The sequence below is a fragment of the Pseudopipra pipra genome, chromosome W, assembly GCF_036250125.1.
Source record: "Pseudopipra pipra isolate bDixPip1 chromosome W, bDixPip1.hap1, whole genome shotgun sequence".
Classification (NCBI taxonomy): domain Eukaryota; kingdom Metazoa; phylum Chordata; class Aves; order Passeriformes; family Pipridae; genus Pseudopipra; species Pseudopipra pipra.
In genome coordinates, this window is record NC_087580.1 from 31,960,544 (window position 1) to 31,976,550 (window position 16,007).

Here is a 16,007-nt window from a genome sequence, read left to right on the forward strand (position 1 = left end):
AGATGTTTTGCTGATTGAGTCTGGCCTAATTCAGTTCTGCCTTTTTTCTCCTCAACAGAAAACAATAACTGAAGGCAGCAAATGTCCAACAGTAGCTCCCTCACCCAGTTCCTCCTCCTGGCATTTGCAGACAGGCGGGAGCTGCAGCTCCTGCACTTCTGGCTCTTCCTGGCCATCTCCCTGGCTGCCCTCCTGGCCAACGGCCTCATCCTCAGCGCCGTAGCCTGTGACCACCACCTGCACACCCCCATGGGCTTCTTCCTGCTCAACCTCTCCCTCACAGACCTGGGCTGCATCTGCACCACTGTCCCCAAAGCCATGCACAATTTCCTCCGGAACACCACAACCATCTCATACAAGGGATGTGCTGCACAGGTTTTTCTCCTCATATTCTTTCTTGGAGCAGAGTATTTCCTCCTCACCATCATGTGCTACGACCGCTACGTTGCCATCTGCAAACCCCTGCACTACGGGACCCTCCTGGGCAGCAGAGCTTGTGCCCACATGGCAGCAGCTGCCTGGGCCACTGGCTTTCTCACTGCTCTGCTGCACACAGCCAATACATTTTCCCTGCCCCTGTGCCAGGGCAATGCCCTGGGCCAGTTTTTCTGTGAAATCCCTGCCATCCTCAAGCTCTCCTGCTCACACTCAGGCTACCTCAGGGAAATTGGACTTATGTCTTTTACTCTCTCTTTAGAACTTGGCTGGTTTGTTTTCATTGTTTTCTCCTATGTGCAGATCTTCAGGGCTGTGCTGAGGATCCCCTCTGAGCAAGGACGGCACAAAGCCTTTTCCACGTGCCTCCCTCACCTGGCTGTGGTCTCCTTGTTTGTCAGCACTGCCACGTTTGCCCACCTGAAGACCCCCTCCATCTCCTCCCCATCCCTGGACCTGATGGTGGCAGTTCTGTACATGGTGGTGCCTCCAGCACTGAACCCCCTCATCTACAGCCTCAGGAACCAGGAGCTCAGGGAAGCCATAAGGAAAATGATGACTGGATGTTTTTTTAAGAAGCAATAAACTGCATCTTTTCTCCTGCAGAACACTCATTGTATAACACATGTTGGGCCCAGCCTGCCTTCTAAAGCTATTGATAGTTTTTGGGGTGGAGGGGCTTTCCTTTTTTTCCCCTCTGTTCATGTCATTAACACTGAAATTTTATTCTTCATCCCATATAATTCACTCTCTACCTCTTTTTTTCACCCACAAAATATACAAATCAGAAATCATGCTTTGTGTGCATTTAAACAAAATAAAAGTTTGTGCAAAAAGGTATTTGTCAAACATCCTCCCTGTTTTAGTTTGTACATGAGGAATCACAATCTCTGAGTGTAAGCAAGGACACAAATGCTTTTTTTCCAGATTCTTCCTCCAAAACCTCCCCTGAAGCTGGAGGGCATTTCCATGTTTGCAGATGTAGAGAGGAAAAGAGTCCCAGCACTGCCAGGGAGCACCAGAACTGGGTCTGTTCAGAGCTGCTCTCTTTGGACTCCCACTCTCTCCTTTCCTGTCCGTGCCCAAGGCCTGAGTGCTCTGGCAGCTCAGTCACTGTCCTGCTGTGGGTCAGGCCTGTGAGCACAGGCAGGGACAGGCCCTGGGCACTGCTGGGACAGGGCTGGGCTCCACAACAGCAGTTCCAGCAGCAAAGGGGTTCCCCTCCAGGCACTTCCTGAGGGCTGAGGTCTTTTCCCAACACTGCTATGGAGAAGAAGTCCAAGGAACAGACTCTCCAAAGTCTTGTTGCTTTGCTTGTTTCTCCATGGAGACAGTGCAGTGAGGTCAGGGACCCACTGGGACTGCAGGGAGTGAGGGCTGGGTCAGATGTTGTGTGTTGGTGGCCAATGGCCAATGGAGGTGACAAATGATCTCCAAGTCACCTGCCTGGGGCTCTGCAGCTTGTGAGGGCTCTGATGGCAGGTGAGGACTTGTCTGTAGGAACTCAGGAAGTGCAGGAGAGCACAGAGGATCTGCAGGGACAGCCCGTCCCATCCAGTCAGCAGGGAATGGAGCCCTGGAGCAGAATCCTGCCCAGGGTGGAGTCACCAGAGATCAAGTCCTAAATCTCCCTGTGAACTGGTAAAGGAGAGTTCTGCAACCCCAGGGGCCGCAGCAGGAACAGAGAAAGGACTCTGGCCAGTGACTCGTCTGACCCACAGTGAACTCCCCTTGTGCCTCCCCAGTTCAGGGGGGGCTGTACCAGAGCCAGGGGTGGGCTTTCCAGGAGGGTGTCCTGAAGAACTCTCCAGCCCCCAGGCTGCATGGAGTGGAGCCCTGCCCTGCTCTTTGTGCCATTGGAAACAGCCCATGGTCCTGCCCAGCCTTGTTCTTGGCTACTGAGCCTCCCAGGACTATGGCAGAGGGTGGAGAGGAGTGATCCCCATCCTGCTGGGTCTGCTCCCCACCCTGACCAGCATGGCCAGTGCAGGGTCAGCCCAGGGTGCCACAGCCCCTCCCTGTGCAGAGCAGCACCTCCAGCTCAGGGCCCTGCAGGGATCCCAGGCTGGGATCTGCAACTGGCCAAGGCAGCCTGGACACACTGACCTGGGCAAAGGGATGTCCCTGGAGAAGAGCAAGGCAGCATTTCTGGGCCTGCAGAGAGGAATCCCTGACACAGAGACACCTCTCTCTGCAGCCCCCCCTGGGGACAGGCTGCTCTGTCCCTGGGCCAGGACTCTGGGCTGGGCTGGGCAGAGGGGCTGGCACTGAGGGGCACAGTCAGGCTGTGCTGGGCATCTCCTGGAGGTGACACCAGAGCTCCTGCAGTTTCCATGACCTCCATTTCCTCCTGCCATGCTGAGTGTCCAGCCCCTGAGCTGATGGGGATGCTGAGACTCCTCTCTGTGCCCCAGGAGCTGCTGTGCCCTTCAGAGGGGCTGGGGCTGTGTGGGGAGTGCCCAGAGCTCTGCAGCACCCTGGGCTAGGCACTGCTGTGGGGCCAGACCAGACTGGGCTGCTCCACCAGTTGACCTCTCTAATGAAACCACTTCTAGTTTTCTCCTGAATAACCATGAGAATACGTGTTGTGTCCTGTACACTAAACTGAAACTATGGGACATTGAAAAGGTTTTGGTGTCAGGGATATTGAGAAGTCTGGGCAGTGTCACTGGGAGACCTGTCCCAAACACTTTGAAAGGCCAGAACCAGCCCAGAGCTTCCTGAGGCCTTGGCAAAAGCAGACATGGAAGCAGTCTGCAAACAGGGCAGCAAGGAGGGTTGGCAGAGTTCCAGACTGCTCAGGCTCAGCAGGGAAGGGGATAGGGCAAGTCCTCCTGCAGTCATTGCCAGGCATGGGAAGGACAAGGTAGGGATTGCAGAACCCCTGTGGGAGGGAATAGAAGGGGATGTTGTGTGCCCAGACTGTTTCAAGGCCTTTGACATGGTCTCCTGTGGTCTCCTTAGAGCCAGACTGGTGACAGCTGGACTGGACAAGGGAAACATGTGTTGAGTGGGAAGCTGAATGACTGATGAGGGTCAAAAATCATGGCACAAATTCATCTTGGCAGCAATTCCCAGGTGACATCCATCAGGGACCAGCCCTTGACCATTCCTATGGAACATCTCTATTATGTCTCTGGGTGATGGGATGAAATGCACTTTCCACTCCTTTGTGGATGAGGCCAAGTTGCAGCGAGTCTGTGAGAAACCTCGTCTAGTTAATGGTGACTTGTACAAAAAATGTGGTCAAGATGACTGAGTTGGAGAAACTTGTCCTGCCATCAGGTGCCCAGCAAGGCCCAAGACAATGAAGAAAAAACTCATGGGTCAGAGGAAAGGAAAATCAAAAGGAGGGAAAAAGACCAAACACAACCAAACCAAACCCAAACAAACACAGAATGACAGAATATGCTGAGGTGGAAGGGACCCACAAGGATCATCCAGTCCAACCCAACTCTTCCATTGCCATCTGCCCCCACCCCAGCAGGCTCTGGAGCAAAGCACGGCTGAGGTCCAGCACAGCTCTGCTCTGACACAAAGAACCTGCAGTCAGGGACAGGAAGAGGACAAAGTCTTGTTTGACCAGCCTGAGGAATAATGGGCTCAATGACCTCCTCTATTCCTGGGCACTTGAATGACCCTGTGGATCAGGTTTGGTAGTAGGGAGGGGGCTGCAGGTTCCCCTTAGGGAAGAGGAGATCAAGAGCTGACTCTGTGTCAGAGAGAGCCAGTTTCAGGTGGCTCCAAAATGGACCAGCCAGTGCCCAAAGCTGAGCCAAAAATCAGTTCCAGAGGCACCTCTGTGATAACCCTATGGAAAAAGGATAAAATCCAGGGTGCTGTAACCCAGAGAAGAGTGAGAGAAATGGGGGAGAAACAACCCTGCAGGCACCAAAGGGAGTGGAGAAGAAGGAGGAGTGAGAGAGCCTTGGTGGGCACCTGGCAGCCAAAAGCCAACCCCCAGCCCTGAGAGCCACAGCTCAGCCCAGCACAAAAGCTCCTTTAGGTCTGGAGGTTCTTTGCAGCAGCTTTTTAGCAGAGCTGCCAGCTGGGCCATCAAAGGGGATGCTCAGCTGGATCTGAAACCTGTGGGATCCTTGTCAGCCTTGGCTCTGTAGGATAAGAAAGAACCATAGAATCCTAAATAGTTAGAACAGGGACACATTCATCTAGATTAGGTTGCTCACAGCCCTTTCTAACCTGGCCTTAAGTGTTTCCAAGGGTGGGACTTCTATCACCTCTCCGGGTGACCTGTGTCAGTGTTTCATCACCTTCAGTGTAAAAAAGTTCTTCCTCATATCTAGTTCAAATCTGCTCTTTTTTAGCTGAAAACCATTATCACTTGTCTTATTACAACTAAGTCTGTCCCCATCCTTCTTATATGTATGATCTCAGGAGCTCCTGACAAGCCTTGACCAAACCAGATGAAGAGCCCCTGGACTAGACCAGGGGTGTGGTGAAGTGTCCCTGGGCTGGACCAGGTGCTCCTGGATGATACAGGTGGGAACAATCCAGAGTGGAACAGCTGGGGAACACAGGATAATCAGTCATCCCATGAAAGCCTTGGAATATTCCCTGCCTGAATCGTGACCCAAATTGAACAGTTTGGATACAATTCCCAAATAGTTTGGAAACTCCAGTCATTCCTGACACCAGGATGGAAATTCAGCAGATCACTAAAGCCAGTCCCCTTGTGAACCCACACCCAGCAGTGCTGAGGGAGGCCCTGGCAGCTCCCCAGCACCTCCCTCTCAGTGGGACACCTCTGGCAGCCTCTCCCAGCTCGGGAACCCTCCAGTTTGCAACACTCCAAAGACCGGCGCTGGTGCCCAGGACAATTCTGATCCCCCTCAACAAACACTCCTCCAGCTGTGACCCTTGTCTGTTGGCAAACACAAAGGGATTTGGGGGAGTGTTTCCCTGACAACAAGGAGAATTTGGGAGAGGGACCTTTACACAGCCAGCTATTGATGTGTCCACACATCTCTGCCTGGGTGTGGGTGTGAATTGACTGTGGGGTGAATGTTTTTCTTGGGAATCTATAATTCAGTCATTGTTAAAATTGTGGCAAATGCTATTGAATCACTTGATAACTGTAAAAGTGGTCAGTAATTAAATGCTACTAAACTCTTTTGCCCCCTTATCTTTGTGTCCAAATCCTTTGCACCCTGATCATCTTGCATCCCAAGGCTCTGTGTAACTCATTCTCTTTCATCAAAAAATATATATTTTTTGTGACGTCCACTTTAAAATTGTTCTCTATAGCTAAACTACAAAACAACTCCCATTAGTTGTTGACGTCTTGAAGACAACTAAAGAAAGAAAAATAATTTGTTTTTCAGTGTTTTAATGGGTCCCACAGTGTGTTTGGAGCTGCATCAGCTGTCAGTCCAAGATGGGCCATGTCAGAACTGGTGAGGTTGGGGGGTGAGGAGCAAGGTTGATCATCCAGGGTCAGTGTGGATCTCCTGAGGAGACACTCAGCATCAAGATCACTTGGAGAACACCTCTATCACCTCTCCTCTGAACTAAAATATATCCATTCTTTGATTTCAAAAAAAAGTACAAATTCTGAAGACTTGTTTTGAAATTGCCTTGAAGACAATTAAAGGAAGACAAAGAGATCCTGAGGGATTTCTGCATTTTAATGAGCCCCACGGTGTGTTTGCAGCCCAGCCCATGATCCTGAGGTACTGAGAGAAGATTGAAGCAGCTGCTGAAGAAGTCAGAAGCCAAAGTCCAAGTGCCTTGAAGCATTGCTGGGCCCCACTGAGGGCAGGCACTGCCAAAGCCTCCCCAGGGACTCCTTGGAGCAGCTCCTTGGAGGCCAGGAGTGCAGGCAGACAAAGGCTCTGGGCAGGCCCCTGCAATGCTGAGCAAAGCCTGCCTTGGTTTTGTGGAGCACAAAGGCCAAGGCCTGAGCCCCAGGCCCTGGCCCAGCAGATCCTGTCCCTCCCGGCTGGCTCAGGGCTGTTTGGGGGGCACTGGGATGGGAGGGGGAGGAACAACAAAGGCCCAAAACTGGGCAACCCCTGCCAGGCTCCTGAGGGAGGGGCGAGGCAGAAACCAAGTGCAGAACCTGCCAGGCAAGTTGGTTGTGGTGGCCTGAGTGGCAGAGGCAGCTGCCAGAGGCAAGGGGACAAAGGCCTGGGTGCCTTTGGGCCTTGCAGCCCTGCCAGAGCCCTTGGCCATCTCTCCTGCAGGCTGTCCTGCCCTGGCCCTGCTGCTGCTCTGGCCTTGCAGGCTGCACACACCCCTCCTGCTTTCCCACCCCCTCCCAGCAGCATTTCTAGACCCTCCCTGATGTCTCTGCACCAGCTCTGGCTGTTGCCATGTGCACTTGGCCTTCTGAACTTGGATCCTGAGCCCCTGTGCCACAGGACATCCCTCCCAGAGCCCAGGCCCTTCTCCTGGGGGTCACTGCAGAGCTGAGCAGATCCAGGTCACCTCCCATTCCTCTGCCAACCCCCTGGACCTGCTCTGGGCCCTCCAGGTCCTTGCCCTGCTCCCAAGGGCTGTAGGGGTGCTGAATGGTCAGGGTTTGGGGTTTGGAGCTCAGGGTGGGGATTAGGCAGAACTTTGGGAGGTTTGTTGTTCTGCTGGCAGTTCATGATTAGGGGAAGAGCTTTTTGGGCTGGATCAGGATTAAAGCTTGGCTTTTCATACTGGTAATACAGGTTTGGGAATGGGATGGGCACTGGAGTACAAATAAGAGTCTGGAGTTCTTGGTTTGGGCTTTTTCTGGCTTGAAATTAGAGCAGTGGATTCCTTTCCATGGGAGGGGTAGCACTTTTAGGTAGTTTTGGGGCTTCAGGTTACAAAGAGAGTAAAGGCCTACCAGGAGTATTTGCACAATCAGTGTTTCAGCACCCTCAGCATTACCTGAACCTGGTTTTACCTCAACAAAATCCTTCCTCTCTGTTGATCAAGCCCCTCTTTCCTTCCCCAATTTTCCTTCCCTTTTGTCCCAGTTCCTCCTAACCTCCTCAGAACTTTCATCAGGATGGGCTCAGCTTTGTGATAACACGGTGCAACCTCATGGAATCAAGGAGCCACTGTGAAACTGCAGAACCTCATGGAATTATGGGGCCATTGTGACACTGGGGAAACCCATGGAATCAAGAGGCCACTGGGACACTCCAGGGCCCCATGGAGCCAAAGGAACCCAGAGACAGTGGGCAACCATTTGAAATAAAGGGGCCATTGTGACACTGCGGAAACCCATGGAATCAGGCCATTGTGGCACTGCAGGGCCTCTTGGAAACAAAGAAACCCTGGGCCACAGTGGAATTTCATGGAATCAAGAGGCCATTGTGACACTGGGGAACCTCATGGAACAAAAGGAATCCAGGGACTTCTTCTCGATACCAGTGTTGGGAAAAGACCTCAGCCCTCAGGAAGTGCCTGGAGGGGAACCCCTTTGCTGCTGGAACTGCTGTTGTGGAGCTCAGCCCTGTCCCAGCAGTGCCCAGGGCCTGTCCCTGCCTGTGCTCACAGGGCTGACCCACAGCAGGACAGTGACTGAGCTGCCAGAGCACTCAGGCCTTGGGCACGGACAGGAAAGAAGAGGGTGGGAGTGCAAAGAGAACAGCTCTGAACAGACCCAGTTCTGGTGCTCCCTGGCAGTGCTGGGACTCTTTTCCCCTCCAGATCTGCAAACATGGAAATGTCCTCCAGCTTCAGGCGAAGTCTTGAGGAAGAATCTGGAAAAAAGCATTTGTGTCCTTTCTTACACTCAGAGATTGTGATTCCTCATGTACAAACTAACACAGGGAGGATGTTTGACAAATATCTTTCTGCACAAACTTTTATTTTGTTTAAATGCACACAAAGCATGATTCCTGATTTGTATATTTTGTGGGTCAAAAAGAAAAAAGAGATAGACAGTGAATTCTATATGGGATGAAGAATAAAATTTCAGTGTTAATGACATGAACAGAAGTAAAAAAACAGGAAAATCCCCACCGCAACCACTATTAAAAGCTTTAGAAGGCAGGCTGGGCCAAAAATGAGTTATACAAGGAGTGTTCTGCAGAAGAAAAGATAGACTTTATTGCTTCTCAAAAAACATGTAGTCATCATTTTCCTTATGGCATCCCTGAGCTCCTGGTTCCTCAGGCTGTAGATGAGGGGGTTCAGTGCTGGAGGAACCACTGAGTACAGAACTGACACCATGAGATCCAGGGATGGGGAGGAGATGGAGGGGGGCTTCAGGTAGGCAAATGTGGCAGTACTGAGGAACAGGGAGACCACAGCCAGGTGAGGAAGGCACGTGGAAAAGGCTTTGTGCCTTCCCTGCTGAGAGGGGATCCTCAGCACAGCCCTGAAGATCTGCACATAGGAGAAAACAATGAAAATGAAACAACTAAATGATAAACTGGCAGTAACCCCAATGAGCCCAAGTTCCCTGAGGTAGCCTGAGTGTGAGCAGGAGAGCTTGAGGATGTGTGGGAGTTCACAGAAGAACTGGCCCAGGGCATTGCCCTGGCACAGGGGCAGGGAAAATGTACTGGCTGTGTGCAGCAGAGAATTGAGAAAGCCAGTGGCCCAGGCAGCTGCTGCCATGTGGGCACAAGCTCTGCTGCCCAGGAGGGTCCCGTAGTGCAGGGGTTTGCAGATGGCAACGTAGCGGTCGTAGCACATGATGGTGAGGAGATAATACTCAGCTAAGATGAAGAGGAAAAAGAAAAAGAGCTGTGCAGCACATCCCATGTAGGAGATGGTTTTGGTGTCCCAGAGGGAATTGTGCATGGCTTTGGGGACAGTGGTGCAGATGCAGCCCAGGTCTGTGAGGGAGAGGTTGAGCAGGAAGAAGCCCATGGGGGTGTGCAGGTGGTGGTCACAGGCTACGGCGCTGAGGATGAGGCCGTTGGCCAGGAGGGCAGCCAGGGAGATGGCCAGGAAGAGCCAGAAGTGCAGGAGCTGCAGCTCCCGCCTGTCTGCAAACGCCAGGAGGAGGAACTGGGTGAGGGAGCTGCTGTTGGACATTTGCTGTTCCTTAGCACAGGGTCTGTTCAAAAAAGGAAAGGACAGGGAACAGTTAAGACGGAGCTCTGTGAAAAAGCCACTCCCTTTCTAAAATAAATCGATGTGTCAAATGTCACCAAATGCACTGCCAAGGAGTCAGGTTTGCTCTGCTCCAGGGGGACATGGAATTTTTTGGTAGAGCGCTCTCACACACAAGGACTATCAGATGTAAAAGACCTTGAATACAGAAGTTCCACCTCTACACTCATAACTCAGAAGAACTGGGGCTGCAGAGAAGAAGCTTAGTCTGAAGTTAGAATAATTGTACCTGTGCTTTTATTTTTACCATCACACCTGAGGAAGGTTCTTTTCCATTGCAGGAATCCTCATTGCTATGGCCCAGCACACAGTGCCCAGCAGAGCTGCAGGGAAGGGCCCCAGAGCTGCCTGAATGCCCCCGCTCCCAGGCCTTGGGAGCACTTGCCCCCCACTCCCTGCCCAGGGCTCTGCTGCCTGGAGCTGTCCCTGCCAGCAGCTGCTTCCCTGGGCCCAGGGCTGGGCCCTGGCAGTGCTGCCAGAGCCCAGCCCAGCCCTGGGGGCTCAGCTCTGCCCTGCAGAGCCCTCCCAGCAGCACAGGGCACTGCCCAGGGGCATCTCTGGCTGGGCAGGCTCTGATGGCAATGTCAGAGCAACCCTGAGGAGGCTGGAAAAGTGACACTGATGCATCTATTAGACAGTTTTGATGTCTGATACTCTCAGGTTCAATCCCCTCTAATCTAACAGAGTTCAAGTTTCAGTGTCTCCTCCTGTGCTCAGAGATTGATTTCTCTGTCACAGTCAGCACCCAGAAAACTCAGAGTATAACACTGAAAGAACTGGTTCCTTCTCTTTAATACCCCCTGTCTGTCTGTGCCTCTTGCAAATACCTTCTGGGAAATTTCCTGCTTAGATCTGGAGCTGTGACCAGCCCTCATCCCTGCAGCACACTTTGGAGATCAGAAGGACTCTGCTCTGCTCTGCCCTCCCAGGAGTTGTTCCTTCCCCACAGCCCTTCTCCCCCAGCCCCGTGGCAGCTCCTTGGCCGGGCTGAGAGCTGACCCTGGCAGGCAGCAGAGTCCCTGCCCCAGCACACAGAGCCCTGGGGGCAGGACCCTGCTCTGCACCACAGCCCTGGGCACCCCTGGCTGCACCCCCACCTTCCCACCCCACAGCCAGCCCTGGCACAGGGAACCTTCTGGCCCTGGGCCTCTGATGGGGCAGCAGCAAGTCCTGCTCTGCAGCAGCTTCTCCTGCTGCACCCCAGCAAATCCAGCAGAGCCATCCTGACAGCTCCTGCCACTGCTGCCATTTGGCAGCTGGGAGAGGCACTTGCAGGAACTCACCTGCACTGCTCTGCAGCCACAGCCTGACCGTGGCAAAGGGCTGGCAAGGTTCCTGCCCTGAGCAGCTCTGCCCTGTCCTCCCAGCCCAGGATCCCTTGAACCTCCTGCTCCCTTCTCCTCTCTGCCCTTGCTGCCTGCAGCTCCTGCCCTGCTCTGCCATATGGCCACTTCCCCTGCACTGCAGCAACTGGGAGAGTCCTGCTGAAAGATCCTAGAAGCTGTGGGATGTGGCAGCTTTAGGAGATGCCTCCAGGAAGGTAGGTTGAACTTTCCTACAACCAGAGAAATCTTCATTCAAATGCTGGGAAGGTTTCTCCTGTAGTGAGAGCTCAGTCACCTCCCAGCCCAGGCTGCCTCTCATCTCTCTGCCTTCTCTCCTGTGCCCTGGGTGCTGCAGGCAGTGCCCTCAGCCCTGCTGGGCTGTGCAGAGGAGCTGCTCACCAGCAGAGCTGTCTCTTTGAAGCTCTTCTTGCTTGCCAGGAGCTCCCTGTGTGCCAGGAGCCTGGCCCAGCTCAGCAGCACAGCAACAGCCCCAGGCAGCCCTTGCTCTGCCCCTCTGGGCTCCCTCCAGCTGTCCCTGGGGCTCCAGGGGAACCTGCTGGCACACAGCTGAAGGAAATAATGATGTGCCTTCTCTCACTTGGGCACACACACTTCTTTCAGCACTGTCATTTCTCCAAACACACACAGAGTTCAAGAGTCCCCTTTTCATGTCCCATCATTAGACAGGAAACCCAGACAGTGCCCAGGAGGGATCTCCTTCACCTGCACTGAAGGAAGGGACTCAGCTGAGTCAACAGAAGTGTCTCCTTGTGGCTCTGCAGACCTGGGGCCAGAAGGACACTCAGCTCCCTCCACAACCCCCATGGGCTGGGATTCCTCCTGCCCCACTTCAGTGGGCCCAAAACAGGCCCCTGCAGGTGACTCCTTGTCCCAGCTCCCATGGCAATGAAGGAAGACCAAAGCCAGGAGTGACCTGCTGGGACACAAACCCCTGGTTCCTTCTGAGGGGCCAGAGGTGACTGAGATTCCTGCTGGGAACTGCAGTCTCCAATGCAGCAGTTCCTAGGGACAGGGCAGCAGCTGTGGGATCTTCTTGGAGGCTGCTGGGACATTGCTTTGGCCAACTTCAGTGGCAGAAGGTGCCCACATGTAGGACAGGGGAACCTGTCACTGTTCCTTCTGTCCAGGGCAGCCCCTAGAGGTGTTCAGGTGACCAAATGGAGTCAGGTGGCACAGGGAGAGAGGTCTCTCTCCTGTTCTTTAGCAGGGTATTTTCTACATGTCCTCGGAGTACAGTGGCAGTTGTCTCCTGGACATCCCTTCACTGCTGAACCTAATTGAGGGCAGCAGAGCCTAGATTGAACAGCCAAAGAGGGGCCTGTAGTGCCAGGGGAGGTGCCAGGGCTCTGCAGCACAAGTGCAGCAGCTGCCATGGACAGCACAGGGCCTGTGCAGGGACCCCGTCCCCATTCCCAGCAGTTGTGTGACAGGCACCACCCAGGGCTTCTCAGACACATTGGGGGCCTTTGGGGCAGGGAGTGAATCCCAGCCCTGCAGGGACACAAAGGCTGTCCCTTCTCTGCCCAGCCAAGGCCGGGCCAGGCACAAGTACAAAGCACATCAGCCCAGGCTGTCCACACTTGTTTCCTCCCTCTGCTGGCTCTTCTCTCCCCCAGCATTTCAGCAGCATGTGCTGATCTCCTCAGGGATCAGGCCTGTGATTTTCCCCCTGGGCCTGAGTGCCAGCACGTCCACCCCCAAGGCCATTGTCAGCAAAGCCTCTGCACACCCCAGCTCTCGGGGCTTTCAGAGCAGCTTTCCCCACTGCAAGTCTGTTCTTACCCCTGGTGCCCCCGCTGAGGGGCTGCAGCCAGACAGGCCCCAATGCCCGGCGTGTGGGGCACAGGCAGGAGGAGCTGCAGCCCCAAGTCTCTCTTCATTCCACTTGCAGGCAATAACAGCCCAGGCCTGCTGAGACAGTTCCCGGGTTGCAGGGCTGTGATGGGTTGGGAGAGAAGGCCAAGGAGACCCAGGAAAGAAAGAGCAGGAGAGAAGTGTCCTCAGTGGGAAGGAGCTTCTGGGACCTGTGGAGCTGCTCTAGGGGATGAACAACTTGGGTGAACTTTTGTGGGTGAGGGTGAGAGGAGAGACTGGTTTGGGTGACCTTGTGGAGTGAGACAAAGAGCCCATTCAAGTTTGCTTTGATAAGCCTGGAATTCACTGGAAAGGCACCACGACAGGATGCAAAGAGTCCCAGACGTTTGTGCAGGGTCTTGGTGAAGACACCCCTTGGGACACAGGCCTTTAGAGCAGAGCTGCCAGGTTGGTGGAAGACAGGGAGGCTCATCTGCATCTGCTTCTGACCAAGAAGAATCAAGAGGTTACCATAGTAACTGACTGTAGAAATGGGAATGTATGCTGGTTGCCATGTTAACTGCCCATAGCAGTGGAAATGTCTGATGGTTGCCATGGTAACTGAGTGTAACAACAGAAATGTATGCTGGTTGCTATGGTAACCGACCATAGTAATGGGAATGTATGATGGTTGCCATGGTAACTGACCATGGAAACAGCAATGTATGATTGTTGCCATGGTATTTGACTGTACCAGTGAGAGTTATGATGATTCCCACGGTAACTGATAGTATCAATGAGAATGTATGATGGTTGCCATGATAACCGACTGTACCAGTGGGAAGTATGATGGTTCCTGTTGTAACTGACTGTAGCAATTGGAATGTATGCTGGCTTCCATGGTAACTGACTGTAGCAACAGGAATGTATCCTTGTTACCACGGTAACCAACCATAGGAATGTGACTTTGTGATGGTTGCCATGGTAATCGAGCATAGCAATGCGAATCTATGATGGTTGCCATGGTAACAAACCGTAACAATGGGAATGTGTGATGTTTGCCATGGTGATTGTAGCAACGGGAATGATTGATGCTTGCCATGGTAACCAACCATAGCAACGGGAATGTGTCATGGTTGCCATGGTAACCAACCATAGCAATGACAATGTATGATGGTTGCCATGGTAACAGATTGTACCAAAGGAAAAATATGATGGTTGCCATGGTAACTGACCGTAGCAATTTGAATGTATGATGGTTATCATAGTAACCGACCATAGAAGCCGGAATGTGTGATGGTTACAATGGTAAATGACCGTAGCAGTGGGAAGTATGATGGTTACCATGGTAACTGACTGTAGAAACGGGAATGTATGCTGGTTGCCATGGTAACCGACCATAGCAGTAAGAATGCATGATGGTTGCCATGGTAAGTTACTGTAGAAAGAAAAATGTATGCTCATTGCCATGGTAACCAGCCATAGCAATGGGAGTGTATGATGGTTGCCATGGTAACCGATCGTAGCAACAGGAATCTATGATGGTTGCCATAGTAACTGACCATAGCAATGGGACTGCATGATGGTTTCCATGGTAACTGACCTTTGCAGTGGGAAATGTGTGATGCTTGCCATGGTAACTGACCATAGCAATAAGACTGTATGATGGTTGCCATGGTAACTGACTGTACCTGCGGGAAGTATTATGGTTCCTGTGGTAAGTGACCGTAGCAATGGAAATGCATGCTGGTTGCCATGGTAACCAACCATAGCAATAAGAATGTATGATGGTTGCCATGGTAACTGACCTTAGCAACTGGAATGTGTGATGGTTGCCATGGTAACAGACCAAAGCAATGGAACTGTGTGATGGTTGCCATGGTAACTGACTGTAGCAACTGGAGGCATGATGGTTGCCATGGTAACTGACTGTAGCAAGGGGAATGTGTGATGTTTGCCGTGGTAACTGACCCTAGCAACTGGAATGAATTATGGTTGCCATGGTAACAGACCATAGCAATGGGAATGTAAGATGGTTGCCATGGTATCTGACCATAGCAGTGGGAAGTATGATGTTTGCCATGGTAACTGACTGTAGCAATGGGAATGAATGATGGTTGCCATGGTAACTGACCATAGAAACGACAGAGTATGCCGGTTGCCAAGGTAACGGACTGTACCAGTGGAAAGTATGTTGGTTACCATGGTAACTAACCATAGCAACGAGAATGTATGTTAGTTGCCATGGTAAATGACCATAGCAAAGTGACTGTATGATGGTTGCCATGGTAACCGAACATAGCAATGCTTATATATGATGGTTGCCATGGTAACTGACCATAGAAACGACAGAGTATGCCGGTTGCCAAGGTAACGGACTGTACCAGTGGAAAGTATGTTGGTTACCATGGTAACTGACCATAGCAACGAGAATGTATGTTAGTTGCCATGGTAAATGACCATAGCAAAGTGACTGTATGATGGTTGCCATGGTAACCGAACATAGCAATGCTTATATATGATGGTTGCCATGGTAACCTGCTGTAGCAATGGGAATGTATGGTGGTTCCTATAGTAACTGACCATGGGAATGGGAATGTATGCTGGTTGCCACAGTAACTGACCGCAGCAGTGGGAGCTATGATGATTGCCATGGTAACTGACCATAGGAATGGGAATGAATGGTGGTTGCCACGGTAACCGACTGTTGCAATGGGAATGTATGATGTTGCCATGGTAACTGGCAGTAGGAACGGGAATGTATGATGGTTGCCATGGTAACTGACCATAGAAACTGGATTTCAGATGTTTGCCATGCTAACTGATTGTAGCAATGCTGCTGTATGATGGTTGCCATGGTAACTGATTGTAGCATTGGGCCTTATGATGGTTGCCATGGTAACCGACCACAGCAATGGGGATGTGGGATGGTTGCCACAGTAACCGACCGTAACAGTGGGAATGTATGGTGGTTTCCATGGTAACTGACCGTAGCAACAGGAATGTATGATGATTGCCTTGGTAACTGACCATAGCAATGGGACTTTACAATGATTGCCTTGGTAACTGACTGTAGGAATGGGAATGTATGATGGTTTCCATGGTAACCGACCGTAGCAATTGGATTGTGTGCTGGTTGCCATAGTGACCGACCGTAGCAACACGACTGTATGATGGTTGCCATGGTAAATGACAGTAGCAGCGGGACTGTATGATGGGTGCCAGGGTAACTGACCATAGAAATGGCAATGTATGATGTTTGCTATGGTAACTGACTGTAGGAATGGGAATGTATGATGGTTGCCATGGTAACTGACCATAGCAACGAGAATGTATGATGGTTACCATGGTAACCGAGCATAGCAA

General features: G+C 52.1%; 1 protein-coding gene and 1 pseudogene across 1 annotated transcript; both read right to left on the reverse strand.

Annotated features, from left to right (window-relative positions):
- LOC135405249 (zinc finger protein 91-like) overlaps positions 1-16,007 on the reverse strand; it is a 360,615-nt pseudogene that overhangs the window by 151,953 nt on the left and 192,655 nt on the right.
- LOC135405399 (olfactory receptor 14J1-like) lies at positions 8,229-9,476 on the reverse strand. Its single transcript, XM_064640094.1, has one exon. The coding sequence runs from the start codon at positions 9,421-9,423 to the stop codon at positions 8,449-8,451; it is 975 nt and encodes a 324-aa protein (XP_064496164.1). The 5' UTR covers positions 9,424-9,476; the 3' UTR covers positions 8,229-8,448.

Bases quoted from the DNA above. Each gene is read 5' to 3' on its own strand.
- LOC135405399 (XM_064640094.1), bottom strand. From the start codon at position 9,423: ATGTCCAACAGCAGCTCCCTCACCCAGTTCCTCCTCCTGGCGTTTGCA.